Below are 20,220 nucleotides of genomic sequence, written 5' to 3'. Positions count from 1 at the left end.
GCCACCGCATTTCCAACTTGCTCCAAGAAATGAGAAACTGCTTTTGTGATGTATACAAGTGATACAATGATGTGAAAATTGGCCAAGTAGTTCTGAGAAATTCAATTCAGATCTGAAAACTGCACCAAAGCGACCAACAATAACTGTAATATATTCAGTCTTTTTTTTTTAATCTTTAAAATTTGACAGGGTTCTAAATTGCACTCTTCTCTGTGGATTGTCAAATTTTGAAGACACACATATATATATTTATAGCTAGGGGATAAATCCATTTAGAAAGACACACATCAAGTAGAGTTTGCAATACCGGTTGCTCCACCAAATGACTGGATACGTTTGAGGCTGATGACTACATGTGGATGAATATAATTAAAAGAGCAAACCCAGTCAACTTCAGCTCACAGATAATTCTGGTTTCAAAGGAGCAACGTTTCGCTTTGGCATAAAAAATGGCGGATGAGTGCTAAAGCATCACAATATGCAATGCTAGCCTTCTTGTGAGAAACAACTTTAGATAGATAAATCGATCGATAGATAGATAGATAGATAGATAGATAGATAGCTAGATAGATAGATAGACGGACAGACAGACAGATAGATCGATAGATAGATCGAATACTTTATTCATGGAAACTTAAATGTGCACAACAATGACAACACAAAGCAAAATATGAATTTCTAATCTTCTTTTTAATACAGAAATAACATTACATTTATTTTACCATAACCATACAGAGATATTACAATGGAATCTTTCTTTCTTTCTTTCTTTCTTTTTAAGGGTAGGTTGGTTTCATCTCAGCCCGCCATCCTGGGACAACAACGTCATCCCTCTTGGGCGTGGACGCACGTTGAGGCGCCTTTCAGGGTTGCCAGATTGGTTTTAAAACCACATCTAAATTTGTGAGTATATTTCGTCTACTTAGACATAATTTACTCTTTTCTAGCAGCTACAACTACAAGAAGATAACTTAATGGCTTATCAATTATTTGAAGTTAGTCACGTGCTAATTACCGCAAAGTTAGGACGGTGGAGTGAGTCTCAAGAGAATGCGTGCTTTTGTATTTCTTAAAGAGACTTAGTTATGACGCCTGGCAACCCAGCCTTCGCTTACTTTCGGCTCCATCACGCCAGGCCTGCGCGTTCGCTATCTTCATCGTGTTCTCTCTGTGATTTAAAGGTAAGGAATGCACTTGCTCTTTGTTTGTACTTTCTCCGGCGCAACGTTTTCTCTTTAATGATATGATCATAGCTACCACTAGGTTCTTCAAACGCATTTACTCATTTAGTTAGCAAATGCTAGCCAAGAAGCTAACGAGTTAGGCTAACGTGGCGCAGGCAGACTGCGAAGGCCGCTTTTGTTCTTCGAGCAGGGTGCGGTAGTGTGCACGCGTGTAACTTGGGAGAAAACTGTCCCATTATCATTAACTATTCATGTTGTATCTCCAGTCCGTGCAACCAATAGTTGTAATTTGTTGTGCTTAGTATTGTAGGCCCTTTGCAATGAATGCACTAAAGTGTTCCATTTTGAGAAGTAGCGCCAGTCTTTCGGTGAAGCGGAACAACTAGTAATTGTGGCGTTATATGTACTACTCATTTGTGTGCACAGCTTAAAAAACCCGAAAGTCGATTATTACGATCCAGTACATTACAGTAAGTCGTAGTGAAAGACTGAGTGTTGAAGATGTTGCGAACCACGTCCGAGCAGAATTTGAATTGAACAAAACCACGTGTTTTAGTCCCATTGTGACGTTGCACATCATTGAATTCATTCATTCATTCATTGACGGTTTCATATGTGAAACTTTTTTTTTTTTTAAGGTTTGTGACTAGGTATGGCTGATGAAGGCTACGTTGTACGAATCAGGGGTCTCCCTTGGTCCTGTTCGGTGGATGAAGTGCAGAGATTTTTCTCAGGTTGGTTTCATTGTTTGTAAATGGGGGGGGGAATCAAATAGGATGACTTCCAATGTTTGTTTTATTTCAAATTTTAGACTGCAAAATTCTTGGCAATGGCGGCGGCGTCCATTTCACCTCCACGAGAGAGGGTCGTCCCAGCGGAGAGGCGTTTGTCGAGCTGGAAGCGGAAGACGACCTCAAGCAAGCCTTGAAGAAGGACAGAGAAACGATGGGGCACAGATATGTGGAGGGTGAGAGTTTCAGAGCTACCTGAAAACAGATACAATAATAAAAAAAACACACTAACTTAATTTGAAAAATGGGACAAAAAAACTACCTATAATGAAAAATGTTAAAATATTCTAACTGGCTGTCAGCAATGCCTAAAAAATATTGAAATATTAATTAAATTGAATATTTTGTGTATATATAAAAATATATATAAATAAGTATAACATTTAAATACTTGTTCTTTATTTTACATACAACGTTGTGTAAAGGAATCACTATAGCACAATTAAGCAACAATGTGATAAAAAATACATCTATTTTTTGATACTGGTGATTGTAATTTACAATGAAAATAGCCTGTAGTCAAAGTTGCTTTATTTCCAAATACCAATTGCTCTGAATTTTGAAAAGAAAAATGTAGCATTCCTGTCACCAATGTCCAACATGAAACACTAATGCCATCTAGTTGACCTTAACACAAACCTGGCAGTGTTTCCTCATTTTAACCATAACGTTTGTTCATACCTACTTCATACACGTCCAGCAAAACCAAACAAAAATGTTTGTTAATTTCTATCAATAGGCACTATTTTTACTGCATGTCAATCAACGCGATTGCATTCATCCAATTGTGTCGTAACAGTGTTTAAATCCAACAATGTGGAGATGGATTGGGTGATGAAGCACACCGGTCCGAACTGTCCAGAGACAGCCGGAGATGGACTTGTGCGATTACGAGGCCTCCCCTTTGGCTGCAGCAAAGAGGAGATTGTCCAGTTTTTCTCAGGTAAGAAGTTTTCTTCATTTGTGACTTTGAATTTGATCTACCCTGAAGTCTTCCTTTTATAGTTTCCGTTCTCTCCTAGACACTGAGCAATTTATATCTGTTTTACAATCCCGAGCCCCTCTGACACTGAAGAATAATTATATTAATCGTGTTCATTATTCCGGTAATGAGATGCATCTCATATAATAGTGATTAATGATAGCTGAAAGAAGCTAGGAATAATTTATAGTGTCGCTTTGTTGAAGGGGAGAAATGTGCGATGCAAACGAGATGTGCCGGCATCTTTTTTTTTTTCCCCCATAGTGCCTTTATGTTGCCTACCGTTTTTGTTGCCTGCCATTATCGCCTAAGTTTTTGTCAGTTTTAAAGCTACGACCTGATTTAATTGATTTGTCATATATTTTGTTTCTTCTGTGACAGTAGATTGATTTTTATTTTTAGTTTGTAGACAAAATACATTTAAAAATTATTGACAAACAGCCAATTGATTAATAGAGAAAAATAATCATGAAATTAATAGATAGTTACAGCACCAGTCGATTTATTTCAGTAAAGAAAACAACACCACAAAGTGCTAAATCAATGTTCGGTCTGTCCTATTCAATATACACTGGCTATAAATTAAAGTAACATTGTGCCATGATCTGTATAAATTGAGCCAAAAGTAATCGACAAGAGTAATGTGACAATCCAGGGGTCACCAATTTTTGGTGGGAAACGTGACCGCTATTTCCTGCATACTGACCAATGCGAAGGGCTTCCGGTTTTATACACATTTCCGAAATAGCTCAAATTAGATTTTTTATAATTAAGGTTAGGCCAATATGGCTTTTTTTTTTTTAAAGGTCAATTCTGATATTTTGGAGAATAACATTCCGATAACATATTGATTAAAATATATACATAAAATAAATAAATGTTGACTTTTTTTAGAATACTTTGTCCTTTTATTATTTGTTTACTTTAACAGCAGACTTTTTAATGTATAATGTGTGAAAGAAAAATCTATATGGAAAAAAATGTGTTTTTAAAAGAGCTCATATCGGCTGATTAATTGGTTGGGCCTTAGTTATAATTAATAATATTCAAGTGAAAACCCCCCGGTCACGTGCCTTTTTTCTCACAATGCCTCCTAACAATGAGCAACATGGGAAACTCATAAATAGCAATGTGCAACAGTGTGTTTGCTTTCAGATGATCGCAACATGCCCTAGGAAAAGCACCATCACATCACTGAGCTATTTTTAGATCACACCCTTGTGATGCCATGTTGGTGACCCCTTTTGATAATCACTTAATACCGGTTGTCATCCAGTTTAAAAGTTAAGTTTATGGACCATGAAGAAATATAACTTTTTTTCCCCCCCTACTTCATTGTAGTTAATAAATAATCGACAGTCTCATTGACTGAAAGCGGAAGTCAAGTCAAAAATTGTTTTGCAATAATATGTCCTATGTACAAGGTATTCTGATTAATAATGTTTGTAGATAAGGATTGATTATGAAGAAAATATTCATCATGATTATTTTGGTAATAATTGATATCATGATTAGGACGGTCATCTATTTATTTTTTTGGGGCACAAAGCAAGAAAATGTTTAAAGGTGAAAAATATTAAGGCAAATAAAATTATTTGAAAGACTATAATTATGCAAGTTCCTTTTGGATGAAACAAAATTTATTAAATTAGTTATTTAAAAAAAAAAAGAAAAGATTATTAATCTTTTTTCTTGTTGTTGACTATTATGCCGATTTTGTAATTGTGGAGTGTAATAATTGAAGTTGTAATTGAATTTTCAATTAATGGCACAGCCCTAAAATAATTTTTATTTTATTTTTTTGCATCTCCGGGCGGCTATTTTTTCTGTACTACCCCCTGCTGTCGACTGAAATTGACATCAAAGTACCTTCGGGCTCGCATTGCGAACATCATATGCCCAAATCTAGAAAACAGGCCATCCTTGCGATATAAGCACAAAATGAGATGGATTAAAAACCGGTGGATTTTTCTGCTTAATTCCTATTCCACAAATGCAATATTAATCAGAATACTGTGACGATTGTTTTTTCTTTTACTTTCGCTTTAACCCTCCTACATTCAATTCATCGTCTTTGCACTGTGACCCTACCCCATTTTCTTACACTTAAAAAAAAAAAAAAAAAAAAAAAAAAAAGAAGTCTGTTGACGTAACGCGCAACTGATGAAGAGTCATTTGAATTCATGTCACCGTCTTCCTGTATCAATTGGTAGAAATAAATAAAAAATCCCAACATGCCAGCGGGTGGTTAACAACTCAACTGGTATGTGTGATTATGTTTAGAGTGTTCCATAAGTTTTTTTGTTTTTGTTTGTCTTTCTCTCTTTCTTAGCGACATTTCTTTGTGTGATTGGGCATGTGATTTAATATGTTCCCCGCTGGGGTTATCTGTCCTTGGGTTGAAGGGTTGGAAATCGTGCCAAATGGGATAACATTGCCGGTGGACATCCAGGGGAGGAGTACGGGGGAGGCCTTCGTGCAGTTTGCTTCACAGGATATAGCTGAAAAGGCTCTAAAGAAACACAAGGAAAGAATAGGGCACAGGTGGGGATGGTTGGTTGGTTGGCTGGAAACGTTTGCTTTTCTTATGGTGTGCACCCGCAACACGAACTCACTGACATGACAATTTGACTTTTGTAGTTTTTTTTGTTGTTGTTATTATTATGATTTGACCACAAACACACTAACTAACCTTTATGACAACGCAACACATTGCTCCAATGGAGGACCAAAACTGCCCAAATTAAAAATAAATAAATGGATATAATAAAATAAATAAAAAAAATAGAAATAAAAACAACTATTAAAAAATATATATATATATATATATATTTTTTATATATATTTTTTAATAGTTGTTTTTATTTCTATTTTTTTTTAAAATAAATATAAAACAACTATTTAAAAAAAAAAAATATATATATATATTTTTTTAATAGTTGTTTTTATTTCTATTTTTTTTTATTTATTTTATTATATCCATTTATTTATTTAGTTTTTATTTCCATTTATATTCATTTATTTAGTCATTTATTTATTTTCAATTTTGGCAGTTTGGTCCTCCATATGCTCCATGGAAACATTTGTAAAATAAAATTAAGCGCAGTGACAACTGGTATGTCAGTAGCGGTTGACGTTGGTATGGATAAATCCCTGGAGGTCAACTTTGAAGAACACGGAGGCCACCTTCACAGGTAACGCTGCCCCCGCTACATAACAGGACAATGGCTGCCACGGCAACAATACAGGGCATCTCATTTTCACTTGCAAGTAAATCCAGGTAACCATAAGAAAAGTCTGAGGCCCTTTTTCTAATTTGTTGCAATTAATTTAAATTAACTTGGCCCAAAAAAAAGACCCTCTATTACTGTGACGGGCTACACCAAGACAGTTTCTGCTTAACAAACCCTGACCTTTCCTCGCTCCCTCACCGCCACCTTTCTATGTACGTCAGGTACATTGAGATCTTCAAGAGTAGCCGCGCCGAGGTTCGGACCCATTACGAGCCGCAGCGGAAGCCCATGAGCATGCAGAGACCAAGCCCTTATGACCGGCCCTCTGGCGGCCGCGGCAGCTATAACATGATGAACCGGGGGGGCTCGTACGACCGAATGCGCCGCGGAGGCTACGGAGGAGGTGTGTCGAGCGGACGAAGGAGTGAAATCCGATTTGGTGATCAATTGTTGCAACATTCTCTCCATTTACTCAGCATGGCACAAGTGGTGGTGCGATCGGAAAAGATTCCTCCTAAAATGGCTTTGTCTCGCTTTATATATTCAGGCGTGTCGGACAGCCGGTACAGCGACGGCGGCGGCTCGTCCTTTCAGAGCACAACGGGACACTGTGTCCATATGAGGGGGCTTCCTTACAGGGCCACTGAATCCGACATCTACATTGTAAGGCCAAGTTGACTTTTGAGATCATCGCAAAGTAGGCATGGGCTGATTACCCGTTGGTTTCAGCTGTTCTTTTTTTTGTAAGCAGGGCACCATATGATTGGCTGCTTTCAGAGTTGAATATTATTATTAAAAATATATATATATTTAATTTATTTATATTCATTTAATATTTTAATTAAAAAAATATTGACATTAATTAAATTGAATATTTTGTGTATATATAAAAAAATATATAAATAAGTATAAAATTGAAATGCTTGTTCTTTATTTTACATACAACGTGTAAAGGAATCACTATAGCACAATTTAGCAATAATGTGATATAAATACATCTATTTTTTGATACTGGCGACTAATTGTAATTTACAATGAACAAAATAGCCTGTCGTCAGAGTTGCTTTATTTCCAAATACCAATTGCTCAGAATTTTGAAAAGAAAAATGTAGCATTCCTGTCGCCAATGTCCAACATGAAACACTAATGCCATCTAGTTTACCTTAACACAAATCTGGCAATGTTTCCTCCTTTTCACCATAACGTTTGTAACCTTATGAATTACTATAAAGTTACTATCACTGAACTAATTAATACAACCACATTTATTTTTGGTAACCGTGTTTGTTCACTTTTGTCAGTTAAAAAAAATGTATGGAAAAACCTGAAAAATACATTTTATTGTACACACAGAACAGCTATAACCTGCACTTATCTATTATTAATTGCACGTTATATATGATTAATTATAACTGTAATTGACTGACAGCCCTTATATACACAAGTATATGAATATATGTACGTTTTGTGTGCACATGTGAATATACAGTATGTTGTGGGCATTCAATTAGTTTTAAGTCTCATTAAATTAGATTTGATGATGTCTGCAGAAACCCTGTAAAATGATTTTTTTTTTTTAGATGGTGCCAACCAATTATATAAAAAAAAAAAAGTAATTTTAATACCGCAATATTTTTGCTCAGGCTTATCATATTGTCAGGATCTAATATCTGCCCGTGCCTACTGCAAGTTCTTTGTTCCCTACCGAAATGTTTTTTTCAATTGCTTGTGGGCAGTTCTTCTCCCCGTTGAATCCAGTGCGGGTTCACATTGAGGTGGGCCCCGACGGCCGGGTGACCGGGGAGGCCGACGTGGAGTTTGCAACACACGAGGATGCCGTGGCCGCCATGTCCAAAGACAAAGCTAACATGCGTGAGTTTGGCACACTTGTCGCCGGCGACCGCAAAGTTGCAAAGCGTGGAAGAAACCTTTCTTTATGCTGCTCCCTCAGAGCACCGCTATGTGGAGCTGTTCCTAAACTCAACAGCAGGTGGCAGTAACGGCTCTTACAGCAGTCAGATGATGGGGGGTGAGTTTGGCTCCTAGCAAACTTGTCGGATGGTTTGTTGTGAACGCAACAGAAGATCATTTTTGTTTTTTTTTTCCTCACAGGGAGCCAATCGTCTTACAGTAGCGGCCAGCTGAGCTCGGGCTATTCTGGCGGATACAGCAGCCAAGGAAACATGGGCGGCTACAGTGATTATAGTGAGTTCCATAGCATTTGCCCTGAAAAGCAAAAAAAAATTGGGGGGGTGGACCACTTTGGAACTGTGGGGTCCTATATTGTGTATTTTCTCTTTCTTGTTAGGTAACCAGGGCGGAATGGGAAGCAGTTACTATGGTGGCGGCGGTGGAGGCGGCAGTAGCAGAAGCTCCATGAACGGACTTGGTGGGGGATGGGGAATGTAGTCTTTTTTTTCTTTTCTTTTTTACTGTTGTACCGTTTAATTTTTTTGTGAATTTTGTTTTAACTCGGAATTTTTGCCGCAATGACCGGAAATGTCTCATCCATAAGTACACGGGTTCAGGGGTGGTTGAGCTCATTCAGGGGTTTGTATTATTATTTTTTTTAGAGTGCGTGAGAGTTTGTCTATCACAAGTTGTCACCTGCTCTTTTTTCACTACCCAAGATTTTGTCAACTCATTTTGTTTTACCGCGTTATTTTGTATGTCAAGAGTGCACGAACAAATCTGTTAGGCCTCGTTTCAGCTTTTTCAACAACGCTTTGTTTAATTTACAGTGGTACAAGTTAACTGAAAATTCCGCACTGACAGCATGTTTAAGGTTTGACCAGTTAGAAGGCACTTTTTTTTTTTTTTTTGCCGGGAACCATCGGGAGCAACTCACTCTGGAATCAGTTGACATGACCTCCTGTCTTCTGCCTGTAATGCTATTTGTATTTTCTGTGAGCAAAGTCAATAAACTAGTTGGACTGTTGTGGAAACATTGCAAATTTTATTCATTCATTAAATATCAAGTTAAAAATGTGATTTCCCTAAGATTATAGAAAAAAGCTCTCCGGAGTGTACACAATTCACTGCGTGTGTTTAATACATTCTAAAATAGATTTGTATCAAATCTATTCACAATTTGCAAAGATGCAATGGGACTGATGTAAACGTGGCTACTGCAGTGTTAGTGCATCACAATGTGAATAATATCAAAATAAGAGCTCTGGAAAAATTCCTTGATGTAACCTCAACATACCTACCGGTACATAATAGAAAAATGAATGATCTTGACCAGAACGGCATCCATGTAATGCGTGAATCTTCACATTGAACACAAAATTGACATTCATCAACGTGGCTAATAATACATGTAGTGTCTGTGCAGCGTGAGATCCAAAATGGCGGCGGGTCAGGAAGATTTGGACGAACTCCTCTGCAGCAACAAAGAGTGGCACATGTCACACACCCGCACGGGACGAGGATACGAAGGCAAGGCCAGCTCGTTACTGGAGCAAGTGCCGCAGTAAATATCCCCGCAGTTCCTGCAATGGTGCTAAAAACAAAAAAATGGCGTAAGACAGCAACGTGGCTTTAATTTGAACACATAAAAATAAAAAAAATCAAACCTTTCTTCGTGCGATGGAGAACTCTTTATGGCATTGCTTGCATTGCGTGGCCTCGTCATCTTTTAACCAGGCGTGGCCCTGCATGCACCAATCGGCATTTCAAATATACAGAACCAAGTATAATTAAACATTTCACATTTTACCTTCAGTGCTTTATTAACCTCCTTGAAGTCCTCCATCTTGAGTTTCGACCTTAAGGAAATGCGATGGAATAACATGACATAACGTGTCACTGGCAACAATAAGCAAAGTGGTCAACAACTGACTGGCTGAGATGAAGGCCCATCTCTTGCAACGCCTGCTCCTGCTGCTCGCATATCTGCTGTAGCTGCTGCTTCTCCTGCTTCAGATCCTGTAGCTCCTAAAAAGAAAGAAATAAAATCACAAATTAAGCATGTCACTCATACGACGGCAGATTAGGGCCACGTATAAACTTCTTTTTTTTTTAACTCTTTGACTGCCAAACGTTTTCAGAAAAGGGATGCCGTGGGTGCCAGCCGATTTTAAGCATTTTGACTGATCTTTCAAGGTCCATAGAAAATTATGTGTTTGGACTATGGAAACACACATACTACCAAATGAAAGATTGGACTTTCATCTTTCATCAGAAAAAAAAAGTTTGTTTCTACCTTATTCCGTTTTTCAGTAATCAACAATAGAAAATGGATAGTTTCACCTCTGTTTTGAAACAAACGTCTTTTAACGTCTTTGGCACTCCTCCATAGGATTTTACTAAACGTTATTTAACGTTTTTGGCAGTCAAAGAGCGGAGGCAAATTTGCGAGAAAAAATTCAAATACGCATAGCGTAGTTATAGTCTAATGTGAGGATTCGTTGGTGGTTAATGGAACACTCTATAAAATGAAAATGCAGGATGAAGACTGATTTCGTCTTAATTTAAACTTTACTCGTCGTACATGGCAGCTAGAGCGACAACACTTCCTGGTCCCCTATCAGCTGACTAAACACTAACCAATCAGAAGCCAGCATTCTTTAGGCAAATGCAAGTGAATGACAGAGAGCAGCAGATTCGACACGTCAACTTAGATACTTGTACAAAAAAAAAAAGACGTATGAATGTAAATAATAATTCTAGAAACATGAATGTACAAGTAAACATTTATTTTAACAAATTAACTTGATCCTCGGGGACCTTCGCAAAGCGAGGCGTCTTTGTCTCTTGCTTTGTTTTTGAGTTTTTGCGAGTTTTGTTCTCTGATTATTGTCCCCGCCCTCCAAAAAAAAATAAATAAATAAAAAAAAATAAATAATAAAATATATATATATATACATATATATACACATGGCCCTAATACGCCGTCGTACATTCAGCTACCAGAAATTGACAACTTTTATTAAATATCCTTCAGTTCACATGGTAAAAAGTTACTGTAGTAAGTTTTTTATTATTATGATTAAATATCTTTTATTTCAGTGGTTTGACTGAAAAAGTCAAACTCATAATTTACACATTCAATAAACAATGAGACGGCCAATTCCGACATCATTTCTATATTAAAAACATTGGAATTGTTTGTGTAATATAATTTCTTGCGCTGGTAAAATTTAATCCCTGCGCACCATCCATCAATTCAAAAGTATTGATAGCTAAAAGTGTGGAATTACTGACGGCGTGCAGGCCTTGGAGTTGCTGCAGTTGCGTGCGAAGCTCGGCACTGTTGTCCTGCTCCCTCTGGAGCGCTTTCTGAAGGCCTTGCCGCTGCTCCCTCTCGACCACCAGCTCCTTCTCCAAGCCCACCCTTACCACATAAAAATAAATTAGTTAATAATACAAAGAAACGCGTATATCCATAAAAAATTAAAAGTTTACCGCCAAGAACGTTTATTGACGTGTACTAAAATCCCAATGAATGCCGCCAATAACGTCAATTGACGTCAACTACTTTTTTGAATGGGGCTGTGAAAATCCAAAAACAACCACTAACGATTGCCAGCAGATGGCAGCATTGTATCTCTTTTCAATGGGCTCCCGGGGTATCAAATTACATAAAAACATGGCGGATCTTAGGAAATAGAACGTTTTCAAGGATGACGTGAATGATCAAAGCCTTTGTCACATTAAATGTAATTCACAGAGTGTTACTAAACAAAAAATATTTGTGTCAAAGTCATTGTTGTGCAGTAAATGTATCTTTTCACAAAAAGCTTGTTTTCATCATATCTTTTCAATTTTCACTTAATGTCACTCAAATTACCTATGTTGAAATGGTGATTACGTAAGAACGGAATAAGGTAGAAACATACTTTTTTTTCCTAATTAAAGAATGGAACGCGATCTTTCATGTGGTGCCCACCATGTTTACGTAGTCATAGCACAGAATATTCTCTTTGTCTTGAAAGATGAGTTAAATTTGCTGGCACTGTCTAGGTTTTTTGGGATAACGTGTGGCAGTAAAAAAAGTTAATATATATATAATTGTTTACATTTTTGAGACGTCTTGCATTCAGTTTCATCCCATAAATGTAAAAATGTAAAAAACAAATAAAAAATGGACATAAGTGTTTTTCACAGGACAGCGATGATTTGTATATAATAAAAAAAAATAAAACCAATACTAAAACTAATAACTACAATTTAAAAAATCATTATAAAAAAAAACTGACAAACCTGCTCCCAAATTATCGGAATTTGAAAAACAAAAGTAAAAAAAAAAAAAGAACTACAATTAAAAAACTATTATACACCATACAATAGATGAACGATAAATTGTGTGTTTACCTTAGTGCGTCCAGGTCACTCAGTTGCTTTTCAAGAGCGTTGACTTTTCCTTCCAGCTCAATTCTCAAGTCTTTATCTGACTGGTCGCTCTTCTTACGATCCTTTTCTGAATTCTGCAGCCTAACAAGCACGTCAATTCATTAACGTCGGTCGTCGTCGTCATCCACTGCTCCCACAGTGAAGTGTCGCAAGTCTTAAGACCCACTTCTATTCTTTGCCTTTTAGTTAGTTTAGAATTGCGTGGTCCTTTTTGTGCTTTTTTTTTTACATTGTTTTGTTTTATTATAAAATTTTATTTATTTTTAATGTATTCATTTTTAGTTTATTTTACTTATTGTAATTTAACATTTTATTGTATTTTATTTATTTTTAACTCTTTGATTGCCAAAAACGTTAAATAACGTTTAGTAAAATCCTATGGAGGAGTGCCAAAGACGTTAAAAGACGTTTGTTTCAAAACAGAGGTTAAACTAACCATTTTCTATTGTTGATTACTGAAAAACGGAATAAGGTAGAAACAAACTTTTTTTTCTGATGAAAGATGAGAGTCCAATCTTTCATTTGGTAGTATGTGTGTTTCCATAGTCCAAACACAACATTTTCTGTGGACCTTGAAAGACCAGTCAAAAATGCTTAAATCGGCTGGCACCCACGGCATCCCTTTTCTGAAAACGTCTGGCAGTCAAAGAGTTAATGTATATATATATTTTTATTTTACTTATTTTATTTTAGCATTTTATTGACTGTTTTTTGTGTGTGTTAGTTTGACTAGATTTTATTTGTATGATCGTGTGTAGATCTCAAAGTGCAGCAATTTGGAAACGCTTGTTTATAAAATGTGCTATAGAAACAAAGTGGATTGGATCAAATTGATCAAAACACAAAAACGTACCTGCGCTCGAGTTCCGACATGGCTTTCGTCATGTCGTCCATCTTGCGCTCCAGCTGTTCGGCCTCCGCCTGTTTTTTGCCCGCCTCTCGTTCAAAGCCCTGCCGGGGGTCCCAAAGCTGGTGAAAAATGCGTCGGGAGTCTCGAGTTGAAGTGTCATTACGAGCGCGTTACCTGCGCTTTGTGGAACATTTGAAGGTTGAGAGCTTTGACTTGGTCCAGTTGGAGTCGCAAGGCAGCCAGCGAGTCCTGTTTGTCGTGCGAGTCCTTCTCCAGCAGGTTCATGGCCATCTCCATCTCCTGCTTCAGTCCCAACTGCAGCTCCAGCTCTCGCTCCAACTCCTAAAACGTTTGATATGTTGGTCACGCCTGCTAGAGCATGCTTCAAAAGATGATGGTCCAAATTGAGCAAATCTCTAGATAATAATTCAAGTGAAAACAGGGTCTAATTGTAATAACATACGATATAGGGTATCCACAAAATCTGGCTACATACTAAGGGATTTTACTATTTTATTTATTGATATCATTTTTCCTCCCCGGAATGAAGATTTGGACAAGAAGGATGGTTATATCACAAAATTGCGGAAGAATTCAACCTTCGATCTATTCCATCGAGTTCACCTGAATTTTGCATCCAAGCGCATCCAAAGTATGCATTGAAAATGATGGAAATCATGTTGAAAACATTATTTATCAACATTACAATTGGATAAAATTGTTTGATTTTTAGAAATATATATTTTTACCATGCACCCAGACTTAATGGACACCCAGTGAAATATTATAATATTGTGTAATGATTTAACAGCCAGCTGATATTAGCGCTTTAAAACCAGCAGTTTATTTTTTTTTAACAAATTACATTTACAATATATGGCAAAGATAATGACAGTCAAATCCCCCCCCCCCCAAAAAATTTATAAAATAAAAAATCATCCGATTTTTCTCAGTAACATTGTACAATAAATAAAGGACAGAATATTGTTTAGAGAAAAAAAAGAGTCAAACATTCAGCATGTAATTCATATCCCTATTAGTGCTTTTATTTATTTATTTATTTTTAATAATCTATCGATTAATCGGTAATATTATTCTGCCAAATATCAGAATCGGCCCAAAAGAAAATTCATATAGGTCGGGCTCTACACCATATAAATATAAATGTTACTGTCCGGTCCAAATATGGAGCCAATTAAGTTATTGTTAAGGATGGGCGAGTACCGATACCAGTTATCGGTACCGAGATCATATTTCAAGGTATTGGCATTGGTAAAGTCGGCCGATACTGGTATTTTTTGAATGTTTTACGATCACAAATTAGAAATTAGAAGAATAGAAAATTGCCATTAATTTCATGCCATTTTAAGGAAAATACTATTTCGATATTTCTTTCAAATTATGTATCTTTTTTTTTTTAATTTATCATAAGTGGTTGTGGTATCAGTACTTAGTATCGGGGACCACTCAAGAGTTGAGTATTGGTCTGAAAAAAAAAGTGGTATCAAACAATCCCTGGCTATTTTCGAGCCTCTACATGTCTATGTGGACTTCGTCAAACAGTTGAGAGCTACTAACGATCGATACCTGACCTGGTGAATGCGTTTCTCTTCCTTGTACTGCTTCCACACAACATTGTACATCTCATCCAGGCCTTGCCGGGTTTGTCTGTACGTCTCCAGCTCCACCTGGCTGTCCTGAAGTGCAGCCTGGGAAAGCAGCAAAAGCAAAAAAAAAAAAAAAGGAGTTGATTTGTCCATTTGGAGGCGGTGTCAAATTGAGCGGTTGGCATTCGGACCTCTTCTTTTTTCTGACTGGCAAGCAAGATCAGCTCGTTGTCCTGTCTCAGCCGGTCCTGTTCTTCTCGCAGAGCGTTGATTCTGTCCGTCGCTGCCGTGAGCTAAATGAGAAATAGACTATTAGAAATGTTTTGATTGTCAACTTCTAAGCAGGGCAAAACTATGATTGGCTGCCGATTCATCTTCTGACCTCTTCTACAAGTTTGCTGTTGGTTTTCTCCAGAGAGTCCATCTTGGACTGAAGGTCTGTGACGGTGCCACTCAGGTGACGATTCAACTCCTCAATGTAATGCTTCTGATCCAAGATGGCCGTCATCTTGGCGTTACTGAAATGACGTGAATGAGACACAAGGGTGAAAATCATCTTTAGACTTCAGGGGCAACTTGGTTTACAAAACGGTGGCGATATAGTTTGTTAAAAATCTGTATTGCCCCCCCCCCCAGTCACCATAACAGCATTAACTCATTCACTGCCATTGACGACTATAGACGTAAAAAATTCATGTGAACTATTTCTATTAGTTTAACATTTTTTTTTCATTTTTTATGAAAACCTAGACTTTTTTTTATTGCACATTTATAACAGAAATACAAATAGTATTTTTTTTTTAAAATTAGGCCAGTCAGGCGATTATTATTTTTTTATTGTAATTAATCATATGACTTCACTAGTTAACTAACGATTAATCACAAATTTTAAATCTGTTCTAAATTTAAATTTTTTTGCTTGTCAAAAACAAGAGGTTATATTCATGAAGTTGTATCTTACAAGTAAAAAAATAAAGGAAGGAAGTTTATAAGAACAATTTCAAGTTATACATGAATAAAGACAAAATATTATGGGAAAGAAAATTACGAAGAAAAAAAAAAGCATCTATATTACAAGAAACATCCCTAAAAAAATTTAGACCAAGAGGAAAAAAAAAAAAAAAGAAGCAAAAAGTTAAGGACTTCACAGGAAAAAAATTAAAATGTTAAGGGAACTAAAACCTTTAAATTTCAAAATGATAAAATTGCAATATTGTGATAGGAAAAGTAAAGCTGTATTATGAGAAAAGACAATTTTACAAGCATTAAGTCAGAATATTACACAGGGATGTGATTTGACCAAAGTGAAATTATCTGAAAATTTAGCCGGGGGTCTGGGGGCCGAAGCCCCCCGGAGCTCATGGGTTTTCTGTGTTTTTAAGCACTTTCAATGCACTCACATGACAAAGAAATAGACAAAACAACAGCATAATTTTTCAATGTATATTGAACTATCCCATATAAAATGGCAGTTTTAGTCAACTCAAAATCAGTCACATTCAAAAACATTGGACTGCCTTTGCTTTTAAAAACTATCACTGAGAATATCATCATATCTAACTAATGTGATTACTAAGTTAACACATAAATAATGTTGAAGAGTTCAAATTTCATGAACAAATAATTGTATCATGACCAAATGAAAAGTAACTCATATTAGAGCATACCACAAACGTCTTTGTTATAGCAGAAGATGTTATCTGTCGGAGTCATGTGCATACACAATGAACTACTAAAAAAAAAAAAAAAGATTTTTTTTTTTTTGGGGGAGATAAAAAAAAGCGGAATTCCGCGAATTAGCGGAAAAATCACATCCCTGATTACATGAAAAATGAGAAAACAGAATAGATAACGAATGTCCCTTTAACATTATGTAGTACAAAAATTTGCGCTGTGCCTAAGTATAGGTAAATAATACATATATTTTTATTTTAAAACTTAAAATAACAGTTTAATTAAAATGTACTGCATACAAGTTTTTCTTAATCATACCAAATGAAAAGTTTAAAAAGAAGCATTTCTTAAAGATGAAATATTTTTAGTGTTTCTTTTGCATCCCACTAGAGGGAGTTCCCGTACCACACTTCAGCCGTCGCTGCCAAAGACTACAAGATGGTTCTTGTCCAAATGTAAATCGCAAATTACTTCTGTCATTTTATGGAAGATCATCTAACTGTTCTGCCTGTCACTTGCCGTTGGCAGAGACTGATGAGAAAAAACTGAAAATAATTTTTGGAAATAATTTTGGGATACTTACTCTTTTGAGGTCTCAGTGCTGGTCGGGTCTTTCAGATAGAGGGAAAAGTCAATGACTCCCACCTACAGAAGAGAAAAATACATTAAAAAAATTATTATTTTTTTTAAACAGTGCTGAGTTTGTGTCGCTCACCTGTGAATCCAGATCCTCGCCTTTAATACAGAGGTTTGCATCGAGTACATTGAGGCCCACGAGCAGCCCCCCCATCACCGCCCCTTCCTCCTCCAGCATCAGGGCACCGGGGTCATAAAACTCACTAGGAATAAAGATGACATTAGAAATTGGCGACGTGTTCGACATGACCCACCGACGTGGTCAATTCTTCCAAACCTCAAGAGATCTTTGCAATCCAGCAAGGCTTTCATGTAGTCAGCCATCGTCTTTTGCATGAGCGCTAAATGTAGCCACGCCCTCCCTCGTCCCAAACCAGTCCTAAAAACACAAAACAGACACATTTTATTCATCTATGCGTTCGTCTTCTATACCGCGTGACCACAAATTGGCTCACGGGCGCAATTGGTTACAGTTTTACTGGCAAATAATTGGCCAAAGCATACTTGATGCTAGGCAGGTCTCTGGCACTTGTGGCTATGTTGGCAGATTCCGGACACAGCCGCTCAGTCAGCTCCAGGGGTCCCCAAATGGATTTGTTCTGACCAATAAAGGACTTTTTGGCTGGAAAACAAAACAAAACAAACGTGCGACTTAGAACTGATAATATATACGCACACTGAATGTGAAGTTTACGTTTAACAAGCAAGTCACCTTTCAGCCCATGTTTGAGGCAGTGCTCCAGGACTAAGAAGAACTGCTGCAGGGGCGGGTACTCGGAGTCCAGCGTCCGGCCCAAACTCAGTGTGGACTGGATTAAAACCTTGATGCTGAGCTTCAACATGCTGAGAAGATTGGATCGTTCTATTGCCATCGGGTCTTTGGGAGGCACCACTGATTTTTTTTGTTGTTGACAGAAAGCACAAGTATTTTAAACACACAAGTAGACTTGAGGCTGTTAGAACTGTACAATGTCACTAGTGTTAGGGTTAGATGATGCCAAAGTTGCCCTACTAGTGTACAGAAATGTCGTTCAGAGGTGGGAGAAAAAAAAAAGTTTTTGTAACGCACATGAACAAAATGCTCTAAAGGCTTTCCGTGGGAAATAAACAGACGTCAGAGAAAGTAAAACATGTCAAAGCAAGCCCGCGTGACGACGAAGCCATCAAATCTGAATTGTCTCTTTGCAAGTCATGTGTTTTGACAGCTGACAGCCAACTAATAGTGCAAGAGGAAGTATCACTTTAAAGCGAGGGTGTCAGTACAGTATTCCATCCCGCCTACCTGGAAGCTTCTTCCCCGTGCGGATTAAATCACTTTCGGGCTCTTTATCCACCGCGGGGCTCTCAGTGGAGTTTCTCCGGCCAGAAGCGTAGTTCACCCCGCTACTGAGCGTCTCTGTGGCCTTGCGAGCCAGCGACAGAAGAGGAGCCGACCAGCTGTTGTCTGACGGCGACCTCTCAGCCCGGTCGAGAACGTTATTGTCGCAGGCGTTGTCGTCGGCATCCGTGTTGGAAAGTTTGTCGAGGTCTTGCTCTTGTTTTGCTTCGCCATTCTCGGCAGTTGTGTTTACTTCCCTCAACTCGTCGGCCATGTTTACACCCCCTCCCTTCTTGTTGTATAATCACGTGACACGTGAGCATCTTGGCGGGCATTAAAGCTATCCCAAAATTTCACTAGCGCCACCTGTTGATTGGAGTATAAACTACATCAGCATAGGTAAAGCCGAGCTACCTTCTTTTTCTGTCATTTGTTTTTACATTTATTTGGGTCTTTTGTTTGTGAATGTTTTAAATGTTGTACTTTTAATGATAATAGTAATAATAATAATAACAATAACTTTCAAAAACCTTTTTCTTGTATTGTATGCTATTTTACACATTTTAGTAAGTTGCCATCTATTTCTGTAATTTATTTTTCAATATATTTAGTTATTTTGTTTTTAAATGATTTATATATTGTACTTTGAATAAAAGAATTAGCTTGTGTATAAAATGCGCTTTATGAATAAAGCTGCCATGCACAAAACAAATTTTCATCTTTTATTAATTTGAAGCCGACTATCAAATAATTAAAAAATAACTCTATTTACACTCATTTTTTTAAAGCGGTGCGTCATCTGCGGAGGTTGAAAGAATATTTTTTGTGGGCAAAATTAGGATTAGAAAGTATGGTTTTCAAATGCATAGTAAAAAAAAAAAATCCTCAGAAAAATACTAATTGGATCGAATAGAAGCCTGAAAAAGCTACTGACACAAACATAAAGTATTTGTACTTTGCTACTTCCCTCTAATCATGTCTTGAAATGTTCCTTTGAAACCCTAAGCCTTTCATGAAACCAAAAGTTGTAGTTTGAAACTCTTACCCGTTACTTAAAACATTTTTGAGTGCATAACTACTTTTAGCCCACCCTCTATTTTATCAGGATTTGTGTTCTGCTGTTGAAAAACGTTTTTAATCATATTATTGCATCAACTACGTTTAATTAGGTCACAGAAATTGAGATGCCTTGGTGGAGGTTTGTGCTTCTTGTTTTTGTTTCTGGCATGTGCAACTAAAGACACAGAGGTGGTCTTATTTTGTAGCGTGGGCTGTACCAACAGACATGTCTATTTTGGCTTGAGCCCTCCCAGTCTAATATTCTTGCACGCGCTTTAAAATAGTAATACTTTTCCTGCGTTGAGAGTGAGGGGGAAAGAGAGTGAGAGTGCTTTCTTTCTTTCGTTCTTTCTTTCTTTCGCTGACTCCTGGTGGTTTGTAGTACCATTATTCACCACAAGGTTGTGCGCGCCAGCAGTAAAAATGCCCTCGTACTCCGTCACTGCCGCCTGTGCTTTATTTTCCCCGCAGCACTGCTTATTAGTGGTGAATGGATAAATTACGCACATCTGTAAGATATTAGCAAGAA

The 20,220-nt window shown here is 37.2% G+C and overlaps 2 protein-coding genes across 6 annotated transcripts; one reads left to right on the top strand and one right to left on the bottom strand.

Moving 5' to 3' along the window:
• Positions 1-1,061: 1,061 nt before the first annotated feature.
• Positions 1,062-9,135, top strand: hnrnph1 (heterogeneous nuclear ribonucleoprotein H1). Of its 5 annotated transcripts, none has more exons than XM_077578249.1 (11): positions 1,062-1,181; positions 1,823-1,918; positions 1,996-2,151; positions 2,775-2,918; positions 5,363-5,501; positions 6,412-6,593; positions 6,738-6,853; positions 7,927-8,062; positions 8,142-8,219; positions 8,303-8,395; positions 8,499-9,135. In XM_077578249.1, exons 2-11 carry the CDS (start codon positions 1,837-1,839, stop codon positions 8,597-8,599), a joined length of 1,227 nt encoding a protein of 408 aa, XP_077434375.1. In that variant the 5' UTR covers positions 1,062-1,181; positions 1,823-1,836; the 3' UTR covers positions 8,600-9,135. The 5 variants fall into 5 exon arrangements, with proteins under 5 accessions (XP_077434375.1, XP_077434371.1, XP_077434373.1 ...); XM_077578248.1 differs by having other exon boundaries at positions 1,063-1,181; positions 6,412-6,629; XM_077578245.1 differs by having other exon boundaries at positions 6,412-6,853.
• Positions 9,125-19,281, bottom strand: rufy1 (RUN and FYVE domain containing 1). Its single transcript, XM_077578244.1, has 17 exons — positions 18,597-19,281; positions 18,027-18,206; positions 17,819-17,936; positions 17,592-17,693; positions 17,394-17,517; positions 17,262-17,323; positions 15,387-15,522; positions 15,196-15,297; positions 14,990-15,106; positions 13,572-13,739; positions 13,401-13,498; positions 12,509-12,628; positions 11,399-11,528; positions 10,035-10,129; positions 9,912-9,960; positions 9,769-9,846; positions 9,125-9,695 (listed from the first exon to the last, which is right to left on the bottom strand). The coding sequence occupies exons 1-17, from the start codon at positions 18,904-18,906 to the stop codon at positions 9,552-9,554; spliced, it is 2,133 nt and encodes a 710-aa protein (XP_077434370.1). The 5' UTR covers positions 18,907-19,281; the 3' UTR covers positions 9,125-9,551.
• Between the last annotated feature and the right edge of the window lie 939 nt (positions 19,282-20,220).

This window comes from Vanacampus margaritifer, chromosome 10 (assembly GCF_051991255.1).
Source record: "Vanacampus margaritifer isolate UIUO_Vmar chromosome 10, RoL_Vmar_1.0, whole genome shotgun sequence".
Classification (NCBI taxonomy): Eukaryota; Metazoa; Chordata; class Actinopteri; order Syngnathiformes; family Syngnathidae; genus Vanacampus; species Vanacampus margaritifer.
This window is presented reverse-complemented; position numbering and strand designations above follow the sequence as displayed.

Excerpts from the sequence above, each read along its gene's own strand:
- hnrnph1 (XM_077578245.1), top strand. The coding sequence starts at position 1,837 with ATGGCTGATGAAGGCTACGTTGTACGAATCAGGGGTCTCCCTTGGTCC. Across the intron at positions 6,854-7,926 it reads CTGAATCCGACATCTACATT|TTCTTCTCCCCGTTGAATCC; the intron begins GTAAGGCCAAGT and ends GCTTGTGGGCAG. Across the intron at positions 8,396-8,498 it reads GGGCGGCTACAGTGATTATA|GTAACCAGGGCGGAATGGGA; the intron begins GTGAGTTCCATA and ends CTTTCTTGTTAG.
- rufy1 (XM_077578244.1), bottom strand. The coding sequence starts at position 18,906 with ATGGCCGACGAGTTGAGGGAAGTAAACACAACTGCCGAGAATGGCGAA. Across the intron at positions 17,518-17,591 it reads GATTGCAAAGATCTCTTGAG|TGAGTTTTATGACCCCGGTG; the intron begins GTTTGGAAGAAT and ends CTTTATTCCTAG. Across the intron at positions 11,529-12,508 it reads AGTGACCTGGACGCACTAAG|GGTGGGCTTGGAGAAGGAGC; the intron begins GTAAACACACAA and ends TTATGTGGTAAG.